Raw genomic sequence first — 27,489 nt, 5'->3', positions numbered from 1 at the left:
ACTTGCCAGTGTGGACTTGATAACATGCTAGCCAATGACTCGCTTACCTTCAAAAGGCACTTGAAGGTGAGGTAATAGCTAGCAAATCTAGTCTTCGCAATCTTCAACAACTCCAATCTTGAGTGATTGCGAAAAATCTCATGGGTATTGCTATGATTTGTAATAAATTTTATCATTTGTTTGCCTCTCTTGTACAAATCGCCAATCCATTTGTATTGTTGGTTTTTGTTCATAATAATGTCATGCATCAAAAGGTTCATTATGTGAACCAAACACTCAAACCAAAATATGTTGGGGTATTTATTCTCAATAATTGCTCCCGCTGTCGTACAATTAGCAACATTATCAATGATGACTTGGATGACATTTTAAGGCCCAATATGTTTAGTTGTTTTAAGTAATGGTTCTGCAATGTTGATGTCGATCTTGAACTTCTCTGAGTAATCATATGCTGGAAGGAAGATGGCACCACTAATAGACACAACAAGAATACTTATCAATGGCTTACCTTTTACATTTGTCCATCCATCAAATACAATGGGCACCCCATGCTCAGTCCAAGAATTTGTTATTCTACTAAGAGAATGTGATATTTTTGCTTTTTCATGATCAAGTCCAACGGTTCTAGCCTTGTCATACCCAGGGCTCTCGTATCCTTTTGGGGCATCATTTATGGCAAAAACCATTTCATGCCAATAAGGTGAGCGAAGAACATTGAATGGTATCCCACAAGCATAGAGAAACCGATAAATTTTATAATCCACATCATTCTTACAACCTTCGTCAAGAAATATGATATGGTTCTATGCCTTAAAGAGATGTTTGTTCCTATGCCTCCATATCCATTGCCATGGGAGGATGCTGAAGGAGTTCTTTGTGCATGTGATTGTGAGCTATGTTCAAAGAAACCCTTTGATTTTTTAGATTTGTATTGGGCTTCCTCCTCATCCCTTGTGTAATTGGCTCTTTCTGTTGCTGACACACTTACACAAGCTTTGATTCCTATTGGTTTATCTCCATCCCATGGCCTTTTTCCACAGAGGTGCCTTCTGGCATGGGTGTATGAACCTGTGTCAATTTTGTTACAATCGCTGCACATAATTTGAGCGGTTCCACCCATAGTTTTAAAAACCGGAACCGGTGATCGGATCGGTCCACCTAATAAACTGGGTTTGAAACCGGAACCAGTCAAATCGGGATTGGTCAGATCTCAATGAACCGGTTTTAAAAAAAATACATTAAATAATTATTTTTAAGACTTAAAACCATGATTCCAAGCCAATAGAGGCAAAATATGCAAAGTTTGCTCATCCATATACCATGTAAAGGTGAATATATCAAAATGACACCGAGTGCAATACATATCATCGAAAAAATAAATAAGCAATGAGGCTCTAAATGGCCTATAAAGTCCAAAAGCAATGCTACAAACTATGAGGCCATTGGCCTACTACAAGACTATATGTCTACACATGATCAATCATCAAATTCATCACCACTACTAGACACAGGATCATCAACAGGAGCTACATAGACATCATCTGGTTCAGTGTCTGAGGATGCCTCAGCCTCATCTCCAACCTTAGTGGTAACACTGCCACCAATAAGAATAGAAGTGGACCTAATGGAAGCACGAGTTTGTCGAGTTGCACGACTAGTGCCTTCGAGTGGTTGTTTACCTTTGCTTGATGAGGTTACTAATCCTGGTTCTGATGGCGCTACCAAATTTTCTTCATCCCTCCCCCGAAAATAGTGTAACTAGGTTCGGTCTTTGTAATGTCAATGATGTAATTTTGTATCAAGAATATTTTTATATTATTACTTGAGACATGGGTTTCATGCTCAAGAAGTTTCTTGGTCTAGTTTTGGCTCCAATTGAGAGCCTTAGATGAGTCATGTAAAATGAAGAAAATACATGTATTTGATATAAGTCATAAATCCTTCTAGATCATCAAGGAAATACTCCAACATGTACCCACGAATTTGATACAAAGGAATTGCTTGAATAAATCTGGAAATCGCTTGTTATCACGTCGGCTAAATGAAGGATCACATCGGCTAAAAGGATCACGTCAATGTATCATGTCGGCTTAATGATAAGGAAGCAAGCCTATATATAGGCTGCGTTGATGCCTCCTCCATATACATTCATTCTCATTGGAATAGCGAAGTGAAAGGGTTGAAGAGAAGGGTAGCCGCAGTCAATGAGGAAGTCTGTTCCCTCATTCGAGCTCATCATCAAAGCCTGTTCTCTCATGCAACATTCTGATCTGGTCTAGGGTATCACGTTATATGAGCATATCATTGTGTTAGAGGTTAGATCTAGCCGCTATTTGAAGGAGGAAGGCATTGTCGTAGAGATCGAAGTCACCGAAGGGCTAGAAGAGCCCTAACTCTCCTAGTACGTGTGCCTACATCCTGAAGCGAAGGGTGCTGTTCTCGCTGCTCTAGAACAATCAATCGTTTGTCATCACAAGATCTCAGATCAAGCAAAATTCAAAAGGTTATGACATATATGATGGGTCTACAAGAAGTGCGAAGGTAAGAAGAGGCTAGATGAGCCTGACCGAGACCATAATTGCTGACTGTCATACCCTTGTTGCAGACCTGCTATGCTGTCCAGAATTGCAGACAGGGACAAAGTGTTTGGGTACATGTTTGGAGGTATTGTCCTTTGATGTTGAAGGTAGTGTCAAGTTAAAGTTTGGGTCTTGGAATTCCTCAATAAAGATTCTATAAGAAAGAGTTCAAAGGGTTTTTCCTCTCACGTTTTGGAGAGGTTTTTGCCCTGGCTTGGTGCCAATCTCTTGTGTACTTGTGCATTTTTGATCTTCTTGTTTTGATAGCTGGTTGATGATGATAACACATACTAACGATAAGAAACAAAATCTAAGGAAATAATATCACAAGCAGTTATCATAGTTAAGAGAGTGAATATTTAAATTGCCCTTAATTTCTCAACATGTTATCAAAGGAAGTTCAAGAAAGGGCGTGAAGAAGATCAACTCTCTCCTGCAGTAGTTGGCAAGCATCAGATCAGTTTCGCATTTCTCTCTGAAACTTCGTGTGTAGATGGGTGCAGGTCTCCGCAAATAAGAAGAGACAAATCTCGGGTTCTTTCTCTGAAACTTCGCATGAGAACAGAAGAAGCAGATCCCCATCACCTTAGGGCAAGAGATCAAGGGTCTGTTTGCACCTCAGATGGGTTTAAGGGCAGACAAACTAGGTCTCAGATTGCTAGAAAGAGCAGAAAGGCAAGCTACATCTTGGACTCAATGAGGACGCAGAATGAACGTAAGGTCTGGGCTAGATCATACTCTCGGCATACCTGTAGATGCAGTCAAGATGGATGTCGAATAGATGAAGCAGAGATCTCATACTAATAGATCTCGGATGGATGAAGGACAGAGGACTGCGTATTGGCATGAAGTCTGGGCTAATGAACTAAGATTTGTCTACGTCCTCGGATGGGTATGAGACTGATGCAGGAGCATCCTGCTCAAAATATTATTGTTCATTTGGTTGATTTAGGGGGTGATGTTTTTAATTATTTTTAGGAATTTTGTATAGATTGAGTGAGAAATCTATGTGTGAGGCTTTCAGTTGTGAAATATTCTCAACTATGTGAGAATATCAGGGATCATCGATATGTGTAGATCTCGTAGAGATCTTAGGGATTACGAGATCCTCGAATAGGAATTAGTTGAGTGAATTGTGGGACAAATCATGGATTTAGTATAATCCATAATTATGTAATTATTCCTATAAATTGTGAACCTGCGTGTTGTGATGAGAGGCCAGAATGCAATGTAAATCGTTAATAGCCTAGATATGTTTCAAGGTCACAGAACTAGAGACAGACTAAACTTGGTGAAAGTGCTAAGTTTTGGCGGAACGAAGAAACCTTGACCAATTCACGAAAAACCCGAAGGAAGAGTGGAGATTCGTTGGATTGGCCAGATCGATGGATAATATTGACGGAAGATCTGAATTGTTCGATTGACAGACCAACAGATCTAACAGTGATCGCGTGCTAACAAGCGTGGACGTTAATTCTAAAAACGGACGCGATATATTATAAAACTGAGTTAATAGCTCAGTGAATCGTGACCATCAGTTGGAAAGGGGATGATCTGACGGCAGTCGCGTCGGAAAATGCATGGAGTTTAATCCAAATTTCGGACGCGATGAGTTATGAACTGTGGTTTAATCCGGTTGGATTTCGGATCGATCGTAGCCGTTTGTTAGGTATGGACGAGATCCGACGGATATCGCTCCGGAAGATGCATGCTAGTTAGCATAATTTTCGGACGCGATAAGGTTTAAACTGGAATTTGATTTGTTTTGGGATTCGCGAAAAAGGTCGGGGTCTGATAGTTTGGTAAACAGGGAATTTTAATTAATTAAAATTCTGGATTTGTCCAATCGTGCAACTTCACTTCATTAGAGACGTAGGCTGAAGAACTTCGCATTACCAAACTAAAATTTTTTGCTATATATCTCTGATAGCGTGCATGAAAAAAATGGGTAAGGTTACAGTGCGATGATTCTACGTTGGGCATGACAGTCTCCACAAAAATACGATCTCAGTGTATTGAAGTCACGACACAATCAGATGCAGGGGTAACATACCTTGGGGATCCCATCCGTCTCAATTGTAATAACCTTGCAGATCCTACAGGAGCATGATCAGTCTAAATTAGAACAAGAAAGATCTTGGTAATTGCAGTCATAGTTTCGGTAATGAAGGTGTTCTCAAAAGTCTCTGCATTTATATATATATCAGTGATGGCCTCGGCATAATTATGTTTCTGTAATAACTATGATTACAAGCATATCAAGGAACAGTGTTGAGGGTTAGACATGGTATAAAGGGCTGTAGTATTAATATGCTAAAAGGAAGTAGTAATTACTATGATGATCACAGTCTCGGCACAATAATGATGACAAGGATCATGATCTCATCTCAATCTATAGTAAGGTATGATCCTGTTCTTGAAGAGCATGTTCTCAATGAAGATATAATGATCATCTCGGTGATAATCTCTGGAGCAGTCATGATGCAGTAGTAATGATATCAATAGATCTCATTGATATAAGAAAGGTGCAATAGTGATGATTGCAATGATGGCAGCAGTAACAAAGATATGAGTGATATCGGAATAAGATCTTACTGTTATAATCACAATATACTTTCGGCTAATGTGATGAAAATCTCAGCTAGTGTACAGTGATGATGAATCAATCATCATGGTGATTGTATCAGTAAAGATCTCAACAGACCTCGTTGACGTAATGAAGAAGCAATAGTGAAGATCTCGGTGCAAGAAAGTCATACCACCTGAACGAAATCATGATATCGGTCTCAGCATTGATTATGAGAAGAACTTGGTACCGCTGTCATATATATATATCGAGATCTCAGTATTATAGTTATGGCTTCGGTAAGAGCACAAAGATTATCTCAGTAAAAGAACAGTAAAGTTCTCAGTGAAGATGTGACAATAAAATAGCAATCATGATCTTATTTTGTGATGAAGACAAGGTCATGGGCATGATCTCGGCTATAATGAAGGCAAGGTCCTGATCCCTATCTTGGTGTATCTATCATAAAGACCTTGTTATTATGATCTCAATAAAGGAAAGAGTGAGTAATAAATCTCTAGTATGAATGAGATGGTATCCCTCTCAATAGGATCCTATCAGAAGTCCTTGCAGATATGATGATGGTAAGAAGATGCATCATGGCATCATGGAAGCAAGAGCTCATATGGAAATCATGAGATGAAGGACTGATGACATGATGAAGCAGATCAAGGGATTGAAGATCTGTTGAATCAAGAAAGCTACTGAAAGAAGCTTGAAGGAATAATGAGGTATGAATGCTTGTATTTGTTTAATATTGTAATGTCATGTCATATGGTTGCAGGTAACATGGATTGGGCATGATCAAAAGGGAAAAGATCTCCTCCTCTGACAGGATGTTGAAAGACTTAAGTCACATTAGATGAAATCAATATGTCCTCATATAAAGTATGAGGTAGTTGATCACAATTGAAGAACTCTGATTGAAAGCTTTTGGGAATGAAAGATCTGAGGATGGAAGAGATCGTGAATTATGCAATCATGATGAAGGCAATCAACATCCAGAGGATCAAGAAGACTTGACTAGGAAATATCCCGGAATGATGTAGAGACTCTGATAGAAGTTTGAAAAGATGAAGACCCTTGTCAACAGATATTGTTGGGAGATGTGTCAACATGTATACAGGATGTTGATAACTACAAGGAGATGTCACTGGAAAGAGGCCATCACCAAAAGGTAACTTGTGATTTGTTTTTGGTGTTTGACCTCTTGGAAAATTCTGGGTATGTGCGCAGGGCCAAGGTAAGGAAAGTTGTGAAGGATGTCTCAACTATGTACCTTGTGAATCACCGTTGAAGAAAAAGGTGAAGATAGATGGCCCTATGAGGGAGGTTCCAGATGTAAAGCCAAGGAGGATACTTTCCGGGATGACATGACAGAGGAAAGTAATGAATGGTTGAACCCTACATATGGATAAAATTTATGACATCAAAGTCTTGGATCATCAGTCAACTAGAAGACCCTATAAAGCACCGATGATAGAGTCCCTGGGTAAGAGGGAGCTCTGGAAGGTTCCTATGAGTAAAGGAACTCGAGGAAGTTTCTGAGTGAAGAGAAACTTGGAACTCGTCCTTGACTAAGAGGGAGAGTTAGACACGACATTCTTAGTCTTCAGTTTGGAAGAAAGAATGGAGGATTGTGTAATGATCTGGCATCCGACACTCTTTGAGGATGTGGTAGGGCATCCAAGACAAGAGTGGGCAAGAGGACTGATATTCCCTAGGGTTGGGAACCCAAGGATGAGAATAGTTCTAGTAGGGCATACTCGGAGAACACCTGGGTGGGTATGACCCTAAGAGAGACAATGATGATGCGTGTCTATCAGTGATTGGTCTCGCCAACATTATGTGCTCTGATCTATTTGAGAGATAGAGCTGTTAGTCAAGGCCTTGCTATATGGAAACAATGTTGGTTGAAATAATGCTATAACAGATGGATAACTAATCCGACTCTTGGCTTATGAGAACTCTTGTATTGAGAATGTCCATGTACCATGTATGTATGAATACCTCCCTAGTTAAGAGGGAGTGTTGAAAATAGTGTAATTAGGTTCGGTCTAGTTTTGGCTCCAATTGAGAGCCTTAGATGAGTCATGTAAAATGGAGAAAATACATGTATTTGATATGAGTCATAAATCCTTCTAGATCATCAAGGAAATATTCCAACATGTACCCACGGATTTGATACAAAGGAACCGCTTGAATAAATCTGGAAATCGCTTGTTATCACGTTGGCTAAAAGGATCACATCAATGTATCATGGTGGCTTAATGATAAGGAAGCAAGCCTATATATAGGATGCGTTGATGCCTCCTGTTAATTTTAGGGTTGTTCTATGCTTAGAGCAATTTATTTCAATTTTCACAGTTAGCTCAATATCTTTTCTAGAAATCACATCAGCATTAAAGTAAATTGCAGATAGAACATAAACATAAATCGCAAAAGACAAGCTAAGACAAGAGGACACAAGATGTGGCGCTAGCTAGGGACAAACCCCAATGTGGGGAAACCCTTGATCAATTCTTCTTATATGTTCTTCAATAGTTCAACAGAGAGAGAGAGAGATAGTACATTTACACCAGAAGTCAACACTTTGACTTATCTAGAAGATCATCTCTACGAAAATGATACATGAGATTAGTTGAAGACATGCTGCTTCAATTGATTCTCCAAGGTGACTCCTTCACCTATCATTGTGCTGCATCTCGTCATCATGCTGCACCTTATTGTGCTGTCCCATGCTGCACCCATCATCATAATGCTGCATCTCATCATGCTTTACTAATCATGGTTGTACCCATCGTTGTACTGCAACTCCTCTTGCTGCACTATGATGAGCTCTTCATTGCACTATGCTGCACTGAAATGCATGATTCAATACCTCAGGATGTCCACATCCTGCCACTGCTTCCATCACATCATGCTGCACTATGTATCATTGTGCTGCACCCCTATTACTGTGCACTATGCTGCACTATGATACAGCTGTAGTATACCATGTTGCTGCTTCCATCACATCATGTTGCACTGTGTATCATTGTGCTGCACCCCTATTACTGTGCACTATGTTGCATTATCATACAACTGTAGTATACCATGTTGCTGCTTCCATCACAACATGCTGCACCCCTTTTCATTCATTCATGCCGTCTTCAACACCTTACTGCCCCATGCTGCCCAAGCACCTTATTCAATTGCGCTGCACCTAAATATCACTGTGTTGCACCGAAGAGCCCAACAACAAGACAACCTAGCTATCTTTAAATCTTCTCTTGTAGACTCAGCGATTAAGGTACATGAGACCCCTCCTAAGACTACGGTCTATAACAGTGTTAAGGTCTTCACCATAACTTCAACTTGACTGCGCTTAGGGCAGCTTCAATATAGCAGCGTACATGACTATTACCTAGAACCAAGACAACATAGAGGGCAACTAGATCCATGACAACGTTTAGGTCTCTCTTCTAAGTCTGTGTTTTAGGTGGCATCTTCTTTAGGCAGCGTAGCTTCTTCTTACCCAAGACATCGACTATGTCTAGGGCATCTCCTTTCCTTTTAGTCCTGTGGCTAGGGCATTCTACCTTCATGACTGTGTTAGGGACAACATTAGGTTCTTTATGACTGTGCCTTGATCTTGTAGAGAACATCAATTAGGGCATCTCTTAGCCCTGCGTTTCCCACAATGTTCTTCCAATTATGACACCGTATTAAGATTAGATCAAGGTTCTATTCTTGCTGTGTTTGAGGGTTTCTTTTAGGACAATGTTAGGGCTTCTCTATACCAGCGTTGAACCCTATCCTTGCTGCGATATAAGAGCCTCCATTTTGGGTAGCGAATATTCTTCTCCATGAATGTAGATGAGGGCATCGTATAGATCTCTTCGTCTAGGGCTAGGGAAAACCTCCTAGATCAGCGTATTCTCTTAGGGATTCTTCCTTCCATTAAAATCCAAACGAATGGAGAGGAAGAGATCAAAAGAGAGTTGTGAGTGTGTCCAAATGACTTTCAAGGCACCTCTATTTATACTAAAACGTCGAGCACATGTGGGGTTTGTTTGGTTGCTGGCCGACCTTGACAAATTGTCCCATAACACAAATAAATTCATATCTCCATGAATACTTATCGGAATCGGATTATATTTAGATCAATCCTACACCTCTCGATGAGAGGGATCCAAGAAAAATATCAGCTGCCATTAATAAGATGACCCACATGGAGTTTGACCCTAGTTGCCAATTTTAACACCTCCTCCATATACATTCATTCTCATTGGAATAGCGAAGTGAAAGGGTCAAAGAGAAGGGTAGCTGCAGTCAATGAGGAAGTCTGTTCCCTCATTCGAGCTCATCATCAAAGGCTGTTCTGTCATGTGACATTCCGATCTGGTCTAGGGTATCATGTTATATGAGCATATCGTTGTGTTAGAGGTTAGATCTAGCTGTTGTTTGAAGGAGGAAGGCATTGTCGTAGAGATTGAAGTCATCGAAGGGCTAGAGGAGCTCTAACTCTCCTAGGACATGTGCCTACGTCCTGAAGCGAAGGGCACTGTTCTTGCTGCTCTAGAACAGTGAATCGTTTGTCATCACAAGATCTCAGATCAAGCAAAATTCAAAAGGTTATGACATATATGATGGGTCTATAAGAAGTGCGAAGGTAAGAAGAGTCTAGATGAGCCTTGCTGAGACCATAATTGTTGACTGTCATACCCTTGTTGCAGAGCTGCTATGCTGTCCAGAATTGTAGATGGGGACAAAGTGTTTGGGTACATGTTTGGAGGTATTGTCCTTTGATGTTGAAGGTAGTGTCACGTTAAAGTTTGGGTCTTGGAATTCCTCAATAAATATTCTATAAGAAAGAGTTCAAAGGGTTTTTCCTCTCACGTTTTGGAGAGGTTTTTGCCTTGGCTTGGTGCCAATCTCTTATGTACTTGTGCATTTTTGATCTTCGTGTTTTGATAGCTGGTTGATGATGATAACACATACTAACGATAAGAAACAAAATCTAAGGAAATAATATCACAACCAGTTATCATAGTTAAGAGAAAGTGAATATTTAAATTGCCTTAATTTCTCAACACCCCTAATGCCATGTCAATATCAAAATCAACATCAAACACATGATCTTTAGTCTCCCCCATCCATTTTGATGTTGGATCAATATGATCCAATACAATGGGATCTAAATATAGATCATCCAACTCCAAGATGACTACCCTAGCAAAAACTCAACACTCTCCAAGCTCCCAATCAAACTCACAAAAACTCCAAGTGAGATGTGTGAGGCAAATGAGAGGGGTGAGCTCCTTTTAAAGGCTTGGAGAGGGTGTTTTTGGAAGGAAACAACCCTTATTTTCCCTCAAAAACTACCCAAAAGCTTCCTAAACCACGCTGTGTGGGTCTGTCGCGGCCTTGGCAATGAACCAACCGGTTTAGGATGGAACCTGCTGGTTTGACCATAAATTGGTTGGTTCCGTCTTAAGCTGGTCGGGGAGGAACAATTTTTTGAAATCTGGGCGAAGTGGACCCTTCAATCGGGTTTTTTGGTCGGTTTTGACTCGGTCACCCAATGAACTGATCAGTTTGTAGTTCCAAGCCATTCGATTTTTAAAACTATAGTTCCACCCCCTTTCCCTTCTTTAGACCTAGTAACATATTTCCACAATGGGGCTTGGTCTTGTTTAGTTTTTGGGGCCTCATCATGTCCACTCTCTTCCTCCTGACCAAGCCACTCCTCTCCAGGGTTTTCATCAAATCCACTATAACCCATTTCTTCATCATGATCAACCCTCCTTCTACTCTCCAACACCGTAATAACCAAAAAGGGAACGAACAAGAAGAAAATGCCAAGCCATATAGCCATGATGTTTGAAGTTTTGGATCTGCAAAAAAATGGAGGAATGGGAATTGGAAATAGAGATTTTATTTATTTATTTAGCAATGAACATAAAAAAACAAAAATGCTAGATTAAAGTGTAGATCCTACCTCTTTGGCCTTCAAACCCAAGCTGCAATCTCCCTTGCAAGCTCCTCAACCTCCTCTCTCTTGCTCTCTCCATGCTCCAAACTCTCTCTTGCTCTCTCCAACTTAGACAGATGGGTGAATAATGAGAGGGCAGAGGGTCTTTTTAACCTTTTCCCCCTTCCCTTCCATCCCTTTCCTCTCCCTTTCTGTTTGTCGGTCGTCGCCTCCCTCTCTCCGTCGCGTGACCTTTTTCAGCGCTGACGGGCATGCTTGTTTAAGAGGGGGAACGATCGCTCCCCCTCTTAAAAATTTGCTCCCGGAGCAAAGGGAGGGGTCAAGGACTGATCGCTCCCGACCACTCCCCTAATCGCTCCCTCAAAAACAGGGAGCAATTTTTTTTTAAAGAGAGCGCGCTCCCGAAATTCACTCCCGTAGCTCCCTATCGTTGGAAAATGTAACTAGGTTTGATCTTCATTATTGTACTTGAAGTCAAAATGTAATTTATTTGTCAAAAGAAAGTGAAAATAATTTTATTATTAAAATTGAATTGACTTATTAAAGCATGGGTTTCATGCTTGGGTCAATTATAGGTCAAGCCTCCATTGTAGGCTTTAGGTTAATTATGTTGAAGAATCTAGGGCCAATTGGAGTTAGAGTGATTCTTCTTATCATGATAGCTATTTGTAAGGTGTTTTTCATTTTTCTTATAACACTATCTTCTTTTTGACATTATTAGAGTGTGTTTTCGTTAGTTCATCAGATAGCTTATCAAAACAAAGAGACAAGAACACAAGATATTTGGCATTCTACTAGGGCCAAAACCTATCCTTCTTGGAGAGGAAAACCTGCACTAAATTCTTCTTATAGAGATTCCAATTGACGAATACCAAGACCTTGAACCTTGACCTAATACGCTTCTCCAAGACCAAGACACCAATCCTCCTTTGTGACACTGTTGAGATCATCATTATTGCTCCATCATTGTTGCACTATCAAGATCTTCATCGCTGGACCTTCATGGAGAAATTCACCATAATGATGAAATCATTGTTGATGCACCATCACTGCTCCTTGTGAGATTATCTCTTTTATGTCATGATTGCTGTGACATCTTTGTTACACCTTGCTGCACTACTACCGATATCATCACCGAGACTTGTGAGACAGTGATCATCAAGTAATGTATATGCTGAAACATAGTGTGACTGAGATCCTTCATGTATGCCGAGACTATGACTGAATATTGAGGCAGTGAGTGTGAGGAGGCTGAGACAAAGAGTGTCCTTCTTTCCATATGTATGTTGAGACTGTAACACTGCTTCTGTGATCACCGGGACTTAATGTAATCACCTCCGAAAACTTCAGACATATCCGAGGTTCTGTCTGCCTGTAATGTGGATACTTTTCATGCCTATTTATAGTAGTTAGTCCCTTGTATTAAGCCGAAGTGTATCCATGAAGTGTTGTGACTATTTCTTTGAGCCGATATAAGTGAATTTAATTCTTTTAGGCCGACATGACTGTCTTTTTAACTTGCTTTGCATGCAGGCTTCTTTTGTGCTCGTCTTGGAGGATTGTGCTTGTCTTGGAGGGCCGTTTAGACTAATATACATTTACATATATGCTCTTTACATTTCTTTGGCTCTTTGACTTTTCTAGACCTATGGAATGAGCAAGAAACTCATTCTTATAATTTACAAAAATAATAATATTTCTTTTTCTTGATAATTACAAAGATCAAAATTACATTTGTAAATACCGAACCTACTTACACTTTCTTCAACAAATTAAAGTCATTTATTGTTTGACTCCTCCATCAAGTCATCCTCTTCAGCAAAGTCTTCAAGACTGCCTCTTCAAGTTGGACTCAAAAGAATAATTATTAAGTGAAGATCATTTTGGCCAAAATACACCGACACGCCTATTCAGGTACACATGTCGGCTCATTTCTAGATGGAAAACAACTATATATATCTAGTTGAGCTTGTCACGCTTTATCACCTGTGGAGCTCACATTTTTTAGAAGTAATTTCGGTGGTCTTTGTGGAATAGTTTGGTGATCTTAGGACAGAAATCCAAAACCTCGCATTTCAGAGAAATTTCAGTGGTGAAGTCTCGATGACCACAGTAAGTATTTCTATAGTTTTGCCGCCCTTTCAGTGTTAGTGTGTTTCGGTGTAAACTACATAAATGAAGTCTTATCACAGTGCCACTGTCTTGGTAGAAGAAATCAATGTCATGTTATCACAGGTCTCAGTGTGATGAAGATCTCGACACTGTCTCAACGAAGAAAGGTTCGGTACAAGGTTTGATGACAATGATAAGTTTCAATGTTGCCACAGAAACAAGGATTTGACAAGGGCTCGGTGCTCACACAGTGACATGGATCAAACTCAGAGATGAAGGATGACTTGATGGAGGGAGACTAGTTTAGTTTGTAAGGGTCTTGGTTGTCTCATCTTGAATCTTGTGAAGGAAGAATTTATGATTGGGTTTTCCCCTCGAGGGGGGTTTTTTCGTGGTAGCGTTCCTATATCTTGTGTTCTCTTCTATTTGTTGCTTAGCATTAATCTCGATGATAAGAAAATATAATTAAGAGAACGAATACTAATAATAATATCACAAGTTAATGTCATTAAGAGGAAAATCATTTAAACTATCTAATATTTGGAGTTTCCAACATGGTTTTAGAGCTATGGTCATGGTCAAAGGTAGTTCTGGGATAATGAAAATAATGAAACTCATCTCCAGGAGCTCAGATGATCTCGGTGCTGCCACAAAAGGTCGCATCTCTACAATGAATTGGTTTCATAGTAAGAAAGTTAACAGTGAGGAAGTAACATTGTTTCCATACCACAACAGTAAGAGGGGTCGACCTTAATGGTTTGGTTCAAATAGTGATAAGGGCTTGGTATTACAACAAATAAAGATTTCGGTACAATCTCAGAAGAAGTTTTCGGTATCATTACATAATAGAAGCTCGAACTTCATTGAAGTTTTCGGTGATCCCAGAAACAAAGTTTCGGTGTTTACAACGGACTTTTTCAATGCTATCTCAGTTTTAGACTATGATGGTGATCATGTTTTGGGCTATTACAGAGACCACAATCTCAATCTCATCTTAGTAAAACAATTTCAGTGTTACCTTAGACAAAAGATCTCAGTGATACACCTCAGTAAGAAAGTTTAGTGCTCAATATCAAAATATCTTAAGAGATAGGTGAAGTAGTACATTTGGTCTTCAACCTCAAAAAGAAAGAGTCCCTCCACAGTGACAAAGATCTCAGACTTGGTGCCATTGAAATAATATGATATCATAAAGAAGAATAACAGAGATAACTAGTTTGGATAAATTAAGTGTTTTGTCATTACAAGGATTTCAGACAGGGTGGAAAGATGATCTCTATGCTTCCATAGTTCAGTGTCATGCTCTCACAGTTTGCTATTATGCTTCCACATGAAGAAAACTCAGTCATCACATAACGAATCCGAAGTCTATGGAAAACGAAATTGACAAAAAGTATTGTTATTACAAGTTATCAAATTAGAGGTATGAAATCACAAGGTATGTATGTTCTTTTAATATTAAATAATTCTTACTTATAGTTAGACCAGGAAAAGATTGTAATCCCTAGATAACTTACATCCTTATATTCTAGGGCTTACATATCGAGGATGTCAAATAAAAGGTCCCATTGATGTTTGAAATATTCCCTCCTCCATGATTATGTCCTTGGTATCACATGTTGTGCTTGTAAGTATGTACTACAACATAAAAGATGATGGCTTAACACTTCAAGAAATACCCACAAGGGTTGTCAAGAAACATCCCCAAGTATGTCTATATATCTTATAAAATTCTCTTTATCTTATTTTTGAAGTTTGCATTACATTACTAACATCATTATGTCTAGATATCTTGAATCATAAAGATTCTTGTTTAGGGAGATTCATCTCTCGATAAATCTACCGCTCCACATTCTTAATTGATTTTATAGAACCCTAGACAGGTTCTCTGGAAAACCCTCACCTAAGGTTACACTGACAATGTGTGAAACCCTAGCTTGCTTAGGGTTATTGTGAAATGCTATTTGAAGTTCTTGTTGATGATGTCATGTATGGGATTTCGGTATGATCATGAAATCTTAACTTTTTAGGGTTGAATGATGTTTGTCTGAGATCTCAAACCTTTGAAGTTTTGGTATTGTAGGGTTTGCTGTGCTATGTTATGAAACCCTAGATTCTTAGGGTTTGACTGGGTCTATAAGGAAAACCTTTGTTATAGAATCCTAGGAATGAAACCCTAGGTATGTGTCCATTTGGTTGAAACCCTAGATTATTCTAGGACGGGGTATGTCTAATATATTAATGTTGTCCAACATATGATGTGCCTATGCATATTAGCATAATGATGAAGTCCTAGATGTATCAGTTGACCTATTTGTCAGTGGTCATGAATCCTAGGGTTTGAAACCTAAGCCTTGTTGAAGGAAATGTAACTAGGCTCGGTCTTCATAAATCATTAAATGTACTTTTGATATTTGTATTTATTCAAGAAAAGAAATATTATTTTTATAATATATATCAATGAGTTTCTTGCTCATTGAAATAGGTCTAGCACATGTTAAGTGCTATAGGTGAGTCAAATAGTCAAAAGAAATGTTGAAGGCCTTAAGGGCATGTTACTCCATGTATGATTATGTTTTAGGGTCAAGAGTATACCTCCAAGCAAAGTCAAGTCCCCTCCTATGCAAAGGCACCATCAAAGAAGCTCCTTCAAGCATGTTACACCACCAAAGAAGCCATCCGAAGCAAGCACAACAAGTCAGCCTGCAAACTGTCCTCAAGTCGGCCTAAAAGGAGGGACAATCCTCTATATATAGAGGTTGTCCACTCCACCAAAACGCACTCACTTACCTCTGAAATCAGCGCAACAAATGAGCAAGTAAAGGGTGAAAAAGAGACGAGAAAAGGAGCCTCTAGTGCACCATCGAAGGAAGGAAGAACACTGAATCTTAAAGGACTGTTTCTAGGGCAACCTACAGTCACATGTGCGAGGACAGGGAAGGTTGCCTACGGTCATAACAACAGAAACCCACAGTTGGCATATCTCTCTAATTGGGCTAGGAAACTAGACCTATAAGGTCTCCCAATCAAGCGAAGGAGAAGGACACTCAAGCGAAGGAAGAAAAGAGCTTACCATATCAAGGAAATCACCACACGTGCGGAAATCTAGGGCTACATGATAGTCATATCAAGTCTGCACCTACACCTTGAAGAAAGAGCTCATTTGGTCAAGTAGAAAGGGATCATCACAAGAAAAGGGAATTATCAAAAGGTGTCTCTTCTAGAGCAAGTGCAACAAGGTCTATCAACAATTAGAGAAGAATGAAGTGCTGGAAGGAGGTCGAAGTGTCGGAAGGAGGAAGTGCCAAAGAAACAAAGTGTCGGAAGGACTTGACTTGTGCTTGGAGGATATTCAAGTCAGGGGTCTAGGATTTGGCATTGGTCAATATGAAGCTTCAATAAGAGAAGCTTACTAAAGGGTTTTCCTCTCAAGAGAAGATGGGTTTTGGCCCTGGCAGAGAGCCAACATCTTGTGTTCTTGTTCTTATGTTTTGGTAGCAGTTTGATGAAGTACACACACATGCATTAATAATAATAATAAGAAGATTAAGCTAACAAGAAAAAGTAAAAGGACTCCACAAATTGTTATCAAATACACCTAATTGCCCTAGATTCTTCAATAAGCCCTAGTCAAAATTTGTCTTTCTAGGATGATAGTATTCTAGGGTTTTGAAGTTAAATGTTGGTAGAAGTAAAAATCTTTGATGTATGATGACAATGTGATAATTTGAGATTTGTATCTGAGTTTTGGTTGGGATTAATGTTTAGTTGAAAATCTAGGGTTTGAAACTAACCCTAGTGGAAACTGGTCATGTTAATGACTAAGCTGTGATTGGTTTTGATTGATTCTTTTGTATGAGATCTAGGATTTGTAAGAATTCCTAGTGAGAAGTCTAACATATGAATTTTGAAAATTTGTTAGATGCTTTGTAGATCTATATTTGTTTGAATTGTTTCTAGGGTTTGCTATATGTTGTAGAAAGGTATGTCATACCTTTGGAAGAAACATTGAAACCCTAGATGTAATGAAAGTTATTATGATGTAGGCCCTAGCAAGATGTTGAAGAGTATGTGTCTCTTGGTTATAATTAAATTTGGGTATATGATATATATAAAGTCTAAATGCTTCTGTTGTTATAAGTTTTTGATATGGCTAACTTCATGCTTCTATAATTTTGGTTGTACTTGCTATCTAAGTTGTGCAAGTACATCATCTTCAAGTTGGTTAAGATGATTGTAAGTAAAATTGATGAGATAAACATGATATATGAATGGCTCTGATAAGAAGGATGGAAGCCATGAAAGATTCTCCGATGTCGTAAAGAAAAAGTAGAACTCACTAGGTTAAGAGGGAGATTAAATGGAAGGAATCTCCCTAAGAGGATGGTTGACAATATTCCTTGTATAGGAATGATTAGATCCTCTCTGTTTAAGAGGGAGTGACTGATATAATTCTTTGATTCATTTGTCATGCACTAGACTAGGACTAACAATCAGAAGTTTTAGTGAAGGCCATGAGTAGGAATTGGAGTATGCATTTTGAGGTGTTTCTAAAAGATGGAAAGCAGGATTAGATTGAAGAATATGTTGCTGCATATGAAGTAGGAAGAAAAGTGTATGATTGAGGAATCTTTTGTCAAAGATTTGGTTGATAGTCCTACTATGAAAAGTTGAGAAGCAACATCGAGTTGTCTGTAAGACCCCAAAGGTTTGTATTTGATTATGTACATGTGAAAGTATATTAATGATTGGGGTTGTGTTTGTACATGTAAATCTCTTGAAGGTTTTGATAACATGTTGGTTATCTTTCAGTTGATTGGGAGAGATTTGTTGTACTTGATTTGCTAGATCAAGGGGTGATGAGGCTTTGTGAGTGAAGCATTGCCTGGGAGGACTTCTGGCCGACACTTTGTGTTGATGTCTAGGTCCCGACATTGGAATGGTGGCGTTCGTCATTGAGCTCTGACATGCACTTAGATTCTTGGGTTGATGGTTAGCTAGTAAGCTTGATGGTACCTAGAGAGGCTGAAAGTTCGAGTCCATCTCAGTTCCACTCGGATAGATTGCCCTGGTCAGGAATCTAGTCCGTGGCATTGCAGTGCCTAAATTGTTTAGAGACCAATGGATAGATTGCCCTAGTCAGGAATCTAGTCCATGGCATTGCGATGCCTAAACTTCGTCATAGGTGATGTGGCTTGAAATCTTCCATGTACCTCTTTGGTTATATGTAAATATGAATACCTCCCTAGTTAAGAGGAAGTGTTGGAAAATGTAACTAGGTTCGGTCTTCATTATTGTACTTGAAGTCAAAATGTAATTTATTTGTCAAAAGAAAGTGAAAAGAATTTTATTATTAAAATTGAATTGACTTATTAAAGTATAGGATTCATGCTTGGCTCAATTATAGGTCAGGCCCCATTGTAGGCTTTAGGTTAATTAAAGTCATTTATTGTTTGTCTCCTCCATCAAGTCATCCTCTTCAACAAAGTCTTCAAGACTGCCTCTTCAAGTTGGCCTCAATAGAACAATTATTAAGTGAAGATCATGTCGGCCTAAATACAGGGACAAACCTATTCATGTACACATGTCAGCTCATTTCTAGATGGAAAACTACTATATATACCTAGCTGAGTTTGTCGCATTTGATCACCTGTGGAGCTCACATTTTTCTGAAGTAATTTCGGTGGTCTCTGTGGAACAGTTCGGTGATCTCAAGACAAAAATCTAGAACCTCGCATTTCAGTCGTGAAGTCTCGATGACCATAATAAAGTATTTCTACAGTTTCATTGACCTTTCAGTGTTAGTGTGTTTTGGTGTAAACTACAAAATGAAGTCTTATCATAGTGCCACTATCTTGGTAGAAGAAATCGGTGTCGTTGGTAGCACTGTACCTTACGTCATCCCCAAGCTCAATATGCATCCGAAGATCTTTCTCATCCAGTTCACTAAAAAACTCTTTACACCCTTTCATGTGGAACGAGGCACTTGAGTCCAAGTACCACACACTCCCCATCATAGTGTTGGCCATGCATGCGATAAGGGTGAAGTCAAGCTCGAACTATGAAGCCAAAGCTTCGCCTGCTGCTCCTCCTGAGTTTTTCTTGCTAGAATTTTTGTGTGGACACTTTGTAGCATAATGGCCGAATTCATGATGTTGAAGAATCTTGGGCAAAGTGGCGTGGTGAGATTCTTCGTTACTTGATAACAATTTGTGGAGTCCTTTTACTTTTCTTGTTAGTTTAATCTTCTTCTTCTTCTTGTTAATGCATATGTGTGTACTTCATCAAACTGCTACCAAAACATAAAAACAAGAACACAAGATGTTGGTTCTATGTCAGGACCAAAACCTCTCTTCTCTTGAGAGGAAAACCCTTTAGTGAATTTCTCTTATTGAAGCTTCTATTGATCAATGCCAAACCCTAGACCCTTGACAAGAAGTTCCTCCAAGCACAGGTCAAGTCCTTTCAAGATCACTTCCTCTTACAACACTTTATCTTCCTCCCTTTGGCACTTTTTCCAGCAACTGTTGCAGACTTAGGGCAGCAACATTGCAGCCCTAATTCTCCGCACATGTGAGTGATTCTCCTCACAAAACTATGTTAGACTTGTCTTCCCTTCTTTGCTTGCATACTCTTCTTCCATGCTTGAGAGATAAGCGTTTGTTGGCCTAGTTTGAACTCTAAACAATGAGATATATATGGCTGTGATAGTGCTGCTGTGATGACCGCAGGTTGTCCTTCTTTTTTCGCACGTGTGGCTGTTATAAGCTTGAGATCAGTCCTATTTACTTCGCTCTCCTTCCTTTCTTTCTCGCTTGAGTGGGAGGCTCTTTAGGCCCCTATGATCTGCACCCAAACAATGGAGTTTGTATGTCTATGATAGAGTGTTGTTATGGCAGTAGGTAGACCCTCTCCTTCTTTGCACGTGTGACTGTCTTTTAGCCCCAGAACAATCCTTAAACCTTCGATGTTTCTTCCTTCTTCTTCGCTATGCTTGGATGCCTCTTCCCTTGTCTTTTCGTACCCTTTTCTTATTCTCTTCCTCGTAGATTTCAGAGATGAATTGCGTTTTCTTGGAGAGTTGAAATGACTCTTATATATAGGAGTTTGCTCCTTCGTTTAGGCTTGAGGCCGACTTGACTTTTATGCTTCGGTTTCTTCCTTTTATGATATCGTTGCTTGGAGGAGGCTTGCGACTTTGCTTGGAGGACTCCTTATGACTCTAATACATATTCATACAAGGTGTAACATGCCTTTAAGGTCTTCAACCTATTCTTTTGACTATTTGACTCACCTATAGCACTTTAAATAGTGTTAGACCTATTTCAATGAGCAAGAACTCATTGACATATATTATAAAAATAATATTTCTTTTCTTGAATAATACAAATATCAAAAGTACATTTATGAAGACCGAACCTAGTTACATTTCCTTCAACACATTACAATTGAATATTTTATTTTGGACCAGTCCTTTTTCTTGCCCCCTTGGTTGGATTCTTGTTTGGTTTGAGACTTCTTCCCTTTTCCCTTCTTTCCCTTTCCAACCAATGCAAAATTTTCTTCATCCTGGCCCTTAGATGAACTTCCATCTTTGATATACCACGTGATCTCTTCTTGTACCAAATCAGACCATAAGCATTCCCAATTCGGTAATTTCTCCCTCCCGTTCACCGAGTCCTGGTAGCTATGCCAACTTTTGGGAAGGCCTAGAAGAGCTAGGCTCACCAGGTTATCTTATGCAACATTTACACCAACCCCTCCAAGCTTGTCCAAAATTTGTCTAAATCTGGTACGATACAGCGAAATAGTATCATTCTTCTGCATCTTGATATTTCAAAGTTTGTCTTTGAGGGCCAGTTTTCTATGGTCACTGCTATTCTCGAATAGCTTTGTCAATGCCTTCCACATTGCGAAAGGAGTTTCTTTTCCATGGAGATTTGAGACAATGTGGTCTTGCATTCCCTCTAAGATTATTCTCCTCGCCTTGGCTACATCTTTCTTCCATCGGGCTACGTTCTGGGCATCAGTTGATCCTGGTTTTCCAATGTCTGTCTTGACATATTCCAGCAATTCGTTGACATCAAGCGTTGCCTCCATGCGATCCTTCCATGCAATGAAATTCAAGCTGCCTTCCAAGGCATACTCTAATCTCAATCCGTTGAAGGTCATTCTCCTAACTCTTAAGAGATCTTGCTACACTGACGTTGCAAATTCAAACTTTTTTAGGAACAACTTCAAAATTTCTGTTCTAATGTGAATCCTGCTCTAATACCATGTCGAAATATGGTCATAGAATTGCAACTACTCAAAAAATTTAATCTAAATCAAGAAACACAATTCTACTCTACTGCTCTACGGAAATTAATCTACAATTTAGAACAACATTTGCAAACATGCATCAATCACATAACAAGTACACAAATTTATATAGGGAAACCAACTAGCGAAAACCCCTTAAGCTTGCTTGCATTAATCAGATGAATAGAGAATGTATTACAATTTCTTGCTCGCTCTAAGCACAACCTGCAAGTGAATAACCTATCTCTCTGTTCAATGAGAAGCTCTAACCCAGACTTGGTCAAAATTTTCCTCTAATTTTTGCCTATGTTTGAGACGCTATTTCCTTGCCCAAATCTTCAGGAATTAGGCCCTTATTTTTTAGGAATTTTCCTCCAATTGATTGCACAATTCCCAAGGTTGAACCTCTGACTGCATGCAACATATGTACGCTCAAGACTAGTCTACAATTGATGTTACATTGCGTTGGAATCTCCATCACAACTAGGGAACTCCAATTCTTTGCATGCAGTAGCTATTTTTGGTTGATTGATTAGTTAACTTGATGAACACTGAGTTAGACTGCTGTCCCATTGCACAACTAACCTCCAACTAGTTCTGTCAACAGTTAGAATTAGTTTAATTGAATATAACTGGAAATAACTGAACTGATTGCTACAAATTAGCAATCACTCATGCTTAACTGAACTCCAAGCCCTCTAACTCGAATTTACTGAGCTGACTGAGTGCCAAGAGCCATGTCACGTCAGTTAACTACCTCCAAGTTGTCTGCTGATGTGAAAATTCGAATTTTCTCAATTTGACCAAGGTAAAGTCAAATTGAGACTTTCTTGCTACACTTCTCAACAGATCAAAGTGAGTTATTCAAGTCCAAGACTGCCACAAAGACCCAAGTCAGCCTCCTTCAAATCTCCTCCAACCAAGTCAAAGTCAATGAAAGTGAATGCTGGTCAAACCTTGTCAAATCTTGTCAAATCACAGAATTTTGGACCTGCAGTTTGGACCTGAATTTTTTGGACGTACAATTTTGCATAGTTTCCCCAGAACCTTTGCACGTGTGAACAGAAACAAGCCAAAAATCCGAATTTTCTCTCTCATGACTTTTCTTCTCTCTCCTTTGACTTTTCTATCTTTCTTCATGTATTTGGCGCAGAAATCAATGTGTGAGATGAGCGAGTGAATAAAGTCGAAGTGTCTTGTATTTATAGCTGTCCAGGAGGTCGAATAGCTGCCTTTTCTAGGCTGACTTGTCCAGACAGGGCCGACTTGGTCTTATGGATGACAAATTGACTCTTTGACTCAAATAAAGTATTTTTTTTTTACGGGAAGTCCAAATGAGACTTTGACTCGTAATAAATTTTCTTTTGACTGAATTGACCTTATAAGCATGAAGAACATGCTTTGACTAGAAATACAATAATAATAATGAATGTAATAAATGAAAAAATAAAAAATAAAAAAAGAAGCATGACATATTGATTGTGGAATCCAGATGTCACACGTTGTAATTTGTCATGCCTTTTAGCATATTTCACCTTTTGATGGGGGACATTTATAATTATTTTGCAGTCATTTTGTTGTTGAGTTTGATAAATACTGCCCACTTAATGGTTATAACTTGACATATTATGGTTGCGGCAAATATTTCAAACACTTGTGCTTATGCAAATGATTGACTATGCATATGTTCTTGTAGTGTTATTCAGAGTGGTCTAGTAGATACTGATGCCGTGCTAGTAGATACATTATGGTGTATGTTGGATAAATACATAATGACATTTGGACACACAGACATTTCTCACCTTTTGCACACATGGAGTATGAAGCAATTTAATCGTAGAGCAATATATTCTGTTGGATACTTGTAAGCATTCATGGTTTGAATGTGACCTTTGGTATAATCTGTGCAATGTGCATGGTATTGCTGCCTGATTCTGACTGATTTCAAGTTCATTTCCTTGTTTAGTCATTCTTTTATTTGTGATATTTTCTTTAGGAATGGTGGACATATGTATGCATGGGACCTTCAGATCCTCTCCCAAATTGGCACCTTGGGCTAAGAGGTACACAACACCGTGCAGTGATGTGGCGTGTCTGGAAGGAGGGGGGGACAGGATTTTTGTACTGGGGAGCAAATTGCTATGAAAAAGCAGTTGTCTCTAGTGCTGAGGTAGTGCCTGTTGCTATTTCTTCTCTATCTTAAAATGTGTGACCATCGTATAGGTTGAATGTGAATTATAGCCTTTTATATCTATATTATACTTGATTGTTTATAAAACATCAATAAAAAATTTGAATACATGCACTGCAGATAAAGTTCCGTCGAGGGTTGCCTCCAGGCGATGGAGTGCTCTTTTATCCTGGAGAAGTGTTTTCTACTTCAAACCAGCCAGTTGCTTCGGCAAGACTGGAAAGGATTCTAAGTGGTTTGCAAGTATGTTTCAGCTACTTCATCTATTTATTGATCCTTCCATTTTGGTTGTGCTCTGTGCCATGAGGTTTTGGTTTGCATCTTGGAGTTGAACTTCTGTCATGAGCTTCACCATAAATTTCTAGAATAGTAATTTTCACAGATCTTGTAAGTCTGTTACGCTGCGTTAAACTTCATATATATCTTGCAAGTGTTGTATTTAAGACTTCGATGATGTTTTAGTTTTGAACATGCATTAGAAGCTTAACCATAAATTCCAGAATAGTGATTTTCTCGAGTCTTGTAGATCTATTACACTGCATTCAAACTTCATGTATGTATATCTTGCAATCATCGTATTTAAGGTTTCAATGCTACGTCACTGGGTTCGATTTGCTGAACCTAAAAATCAAATTTATTCATTTAAATTTGTCAGCAAAATTCAAATTAAACACAAATGACAACCTGAAAATAACATTCAAATAGTTTCAGCAAGGGTTTAATCCTATTTAAAATTTCTTTGTTTAAATTCAATGGCAAAATTCAAAATGAACACAGTTGTTAACCTGAAAATAATATTTGAAATTTGAATGGGTTCAGCTAGGGTTTAGTCCACTTTTTAAAAAGAGACGGGCTGCTTGAATTGAAATTGAAGCCGTAAATGTATGTAAAAAAATTATTTACATAACTTGAAAGGTTTTTAATAATCATAGTTTAAATTAATATAACTTATTTATTTATCGCTATATATATATATAATCGTAATTTAAATTTATATAATTTATTTATTCATGACCATATAGTTATATTTAATAATATATAAATTTTAATATATTTATAAAATTAAGATATAAGTGTTAATTATATATATATATATATGTCGAATTTTATCGTTTAATTTTTTGTTGATATTTTTTTTCTTTTCTTCGAATTTCAAGGTTGTCAAATTCAAACACTAACTCGAAGCAGGTGACTTAGCTTCGATTTAGTTTTATTCTAATGCTTGTTTGCATACTTTGGGGTTTGACTTTATCATTTTCAGCTCAATGACTAAGTTTTTGGATGTTACATTTGCAACAACAACTAGTCTTATTTTGTAATTTGCAAGGCTTATGAGGAATCCGATCTTGGTTCCTTGGAATTATCAACATGCTTATTGATATTGCTCAAATTGTATGCAGGACTTTGAGTACCTACAGCTATATTCTTCTAGATATGGTAGGGCTGAAGCCCTAGCACTTTTAGAGAAGTCAGGAATTTATTATGGTCCTGAGCGATACACACACGAACATGGCCCTGTTGATCTCATGAGAGAAGAGGTTTTCCGTGCTTGTAGATCTTCGTGATTTACAAAATGTGGGCTTGATTCTCAAACTACATTATATGCTGCATTATTTCTGTAATATTTGAAATGCAACTCTTCTTCTATGTTGGTAGCAAGATGTATTTCACGTTTTTATCATAGTTATTTTGTCTCCCAGGCCCATTTATTCAGGATATATTGTTATACTTGCATAATAATTGTTGCAATCTATTTTACATTTGCCCTACTGTAATTGCTTGCAGCCAATGAAAACGAAAGGTAATTTTTGTTTGTGTAATTTGAAATGCCCAGAATTTGCTGTGTTATGTCAATTATTGCGTGATTCAAATATGAATATGAATATGAATATAATTGGGTGTGGGAAACAAACACGTTACCAAAAAATCACAGTACAACTCTAAATACTTTTATGGAAGTATATATCCCATATGGATACGTGAATATTTATTTTTTATTAAATTCTAGATTTTTTTTGTTAGCTAGATCCACTGGGTTTTGAATTGGGCGACCTTCGCACAAGTAGTGCCTTAACACTACATTCTATTAGTGGCCGTTTTACATCCGGTGGACTTAGATTTTAGAAAATTGAAGAATACACTAAGTTTCGTTCATTTGCATGGAAAATGAGAAGGTTTTATCAACCTTGATAAGTTGATAACTAATCCAAGTAATCCTAAGTGAATCAAAAGTAATAATTAAATCAAGGAGCACGAAACTAACAGCCCAGATGCACTGCCAGATGTATAAACTATTTGCTATTAAAAAAAAGAAAGAAAATTAAGTAGAGTGAAACAAGTGGACTTAAATTTTTAGAAAATTGAAGAATACACTAAGACAGTTTCGTTCATTTGCATGAAAAGGATAAGGTTTTGTCAACGTTGATAAGTTGATAACTAATCGAAGTCATCCTAAGTGAATCAAAAGTAATAATTAAATCAAGGAGCACGAAACTAACAGTCCAGATGCACCGCCAGATATCTAAACTATTTGCTATTAAAAAAAGAAAGAAAATTTAAGTAGTGCGAAACAACGTGGGTTTGGATCAGAGGTAGCAAAATAGCCACGGAGACATTTGTATAGCGTCACTGCCCCTTGCGTGATCACGGCCATTCAAACATTCGAAACTGCAACCACTGTTATTGTCGATGGTGCTCATTACTGTATGTTGGATCCACGGTGGAGCATTGAATTCATCTCCACTCTTTCTCAAGTCCTCCGTACAAAAACCATTTTTTTATTTCAAGACTTGTAATTGGAATTTGTTTCCCATAAATTAATGTCAATCTGCAGTAAACATAGCGCCATCGGTGAAATGCATTCCATCATTGGGCGAGAATTTGATGTTCCCCATCATGTGACAGCTGCTGCAATAAATAAATGCAATATCAGAAGACCAGACTTCGTTGATGGAAAAATTAAGGGCAGTTGAAAGATAGCATTCAATAAAGTCCCGATCTGACTGGGTTGGTTTTCTTTCTAATTTTAGTAATGAAAATATTTCTATTTCCTGCTCAGGTCATTATGTTTGCATATGCGAGGTGTCCACATTTTTTTTTCGATGTGGTTCACGGTCCTCGGAGATTGTGGACTGTTATGTCCACGGAATAATTGTATTAGACAGATCTACTCAAAAGGATTACTTCTTGCCAGCTCCGAGAATGTCGAGAGAATTGAACCCGTGACCTCTCAATAGCAGAGGTGCTTTAACGATGAGGACTCGACCAACTGAGCTAACACTTAGGGCTATGAGGTGCCCACATATTGTACGGATAATACAGCCAATTTTGTATTGTATCTGAATTTTGGTACTGGAAAAGGTCAATACAGCAGAATTTTGCTACCGTGATTTATATATGCATATTATTGTTCTGTGCTTAGTATGCCATAGTCAACTATAGAGTGACACAATTTTGTCAAAAAACGTGGAAGTAAATTATTCTGCTTTATTAGTATGGTTGATAGAGCTTTCATTATGTTTTAACAGTTCATTAAATATGTTTGCAACAAAGAGGTAACAGGTATGTGATGAGCAGGTATGAGGGAATCTTCAAGAACAATGGGCTCATTACCATGATGCATGAGACTAGACTTTTAGGTTAGCATGATTGAGTAGTTGAGAAACTTATCCACTCAGCATGATCTTCTTAACTATATTTTGGTAGAATTTGTTGCGAAATAAGCGTTTTGCTTCTTTCAATATGATGCACATATCCAAAATCC

At 38.3% G+C, this 27,489-nt stretch overlaps 1 protein-coding gene across 3 annotated transcripts in view; it reads left to right on the top strand.

Moving 5' to 3' along the window:
- Positions 1-25,546, top strand: part of LOC149225005 (alpha-1,6-mannosyl-glycoprotein 2-beta-N-acetylglucosaminyltransferase) — a 247,210-nt gene extending 221,664 nt beyond the window's left edge. For all 3 annotated transcript variants that reach the window (XM_089386403.1, XM_089386401.1, XM_089386402.1), the window contains 3 exons: positions 23,532-23,705; positions 23,847-23,969; positions 25,127-25,546. In XM_089386403.1, coding sequence (XP_089242529.1) covers positions 23,532-23,705; positions 23,847-23,969; positions 25,127-25,291 — 462 coding nt within the window. In that variant the 3' untranslated portion in view covers positions 25,292-25,546. The remainder of the gene's footprint in view (positions 1-23,531; positions 23,706-23,846; positions 23,970-25,126) is intronic.
- Positions 25,547-27,489: the final 1,943 nt, after the last annotated feature.

The sequence above is a fragment of the Pinus tabuliformis genome, chromosome Q (assembly GCF_031772625.1).
Source record: "Pinus tabuliformis cultivar Carrire ecotype Pingquan chromosome Q, CPIR1, whole genome shotgun sequence".
Classification (NCBI taxonomy): Eukaryota; Viridiplantae; Streptophyta; class Pinopsida; order Pinales; family Pinaceae; genus Pinus; species Pinus tabuliformis.
Note: the sequence above shows the minus strand (reverse complement) of the source record. Positions and strands in the feature narration are given on the sequence as shown.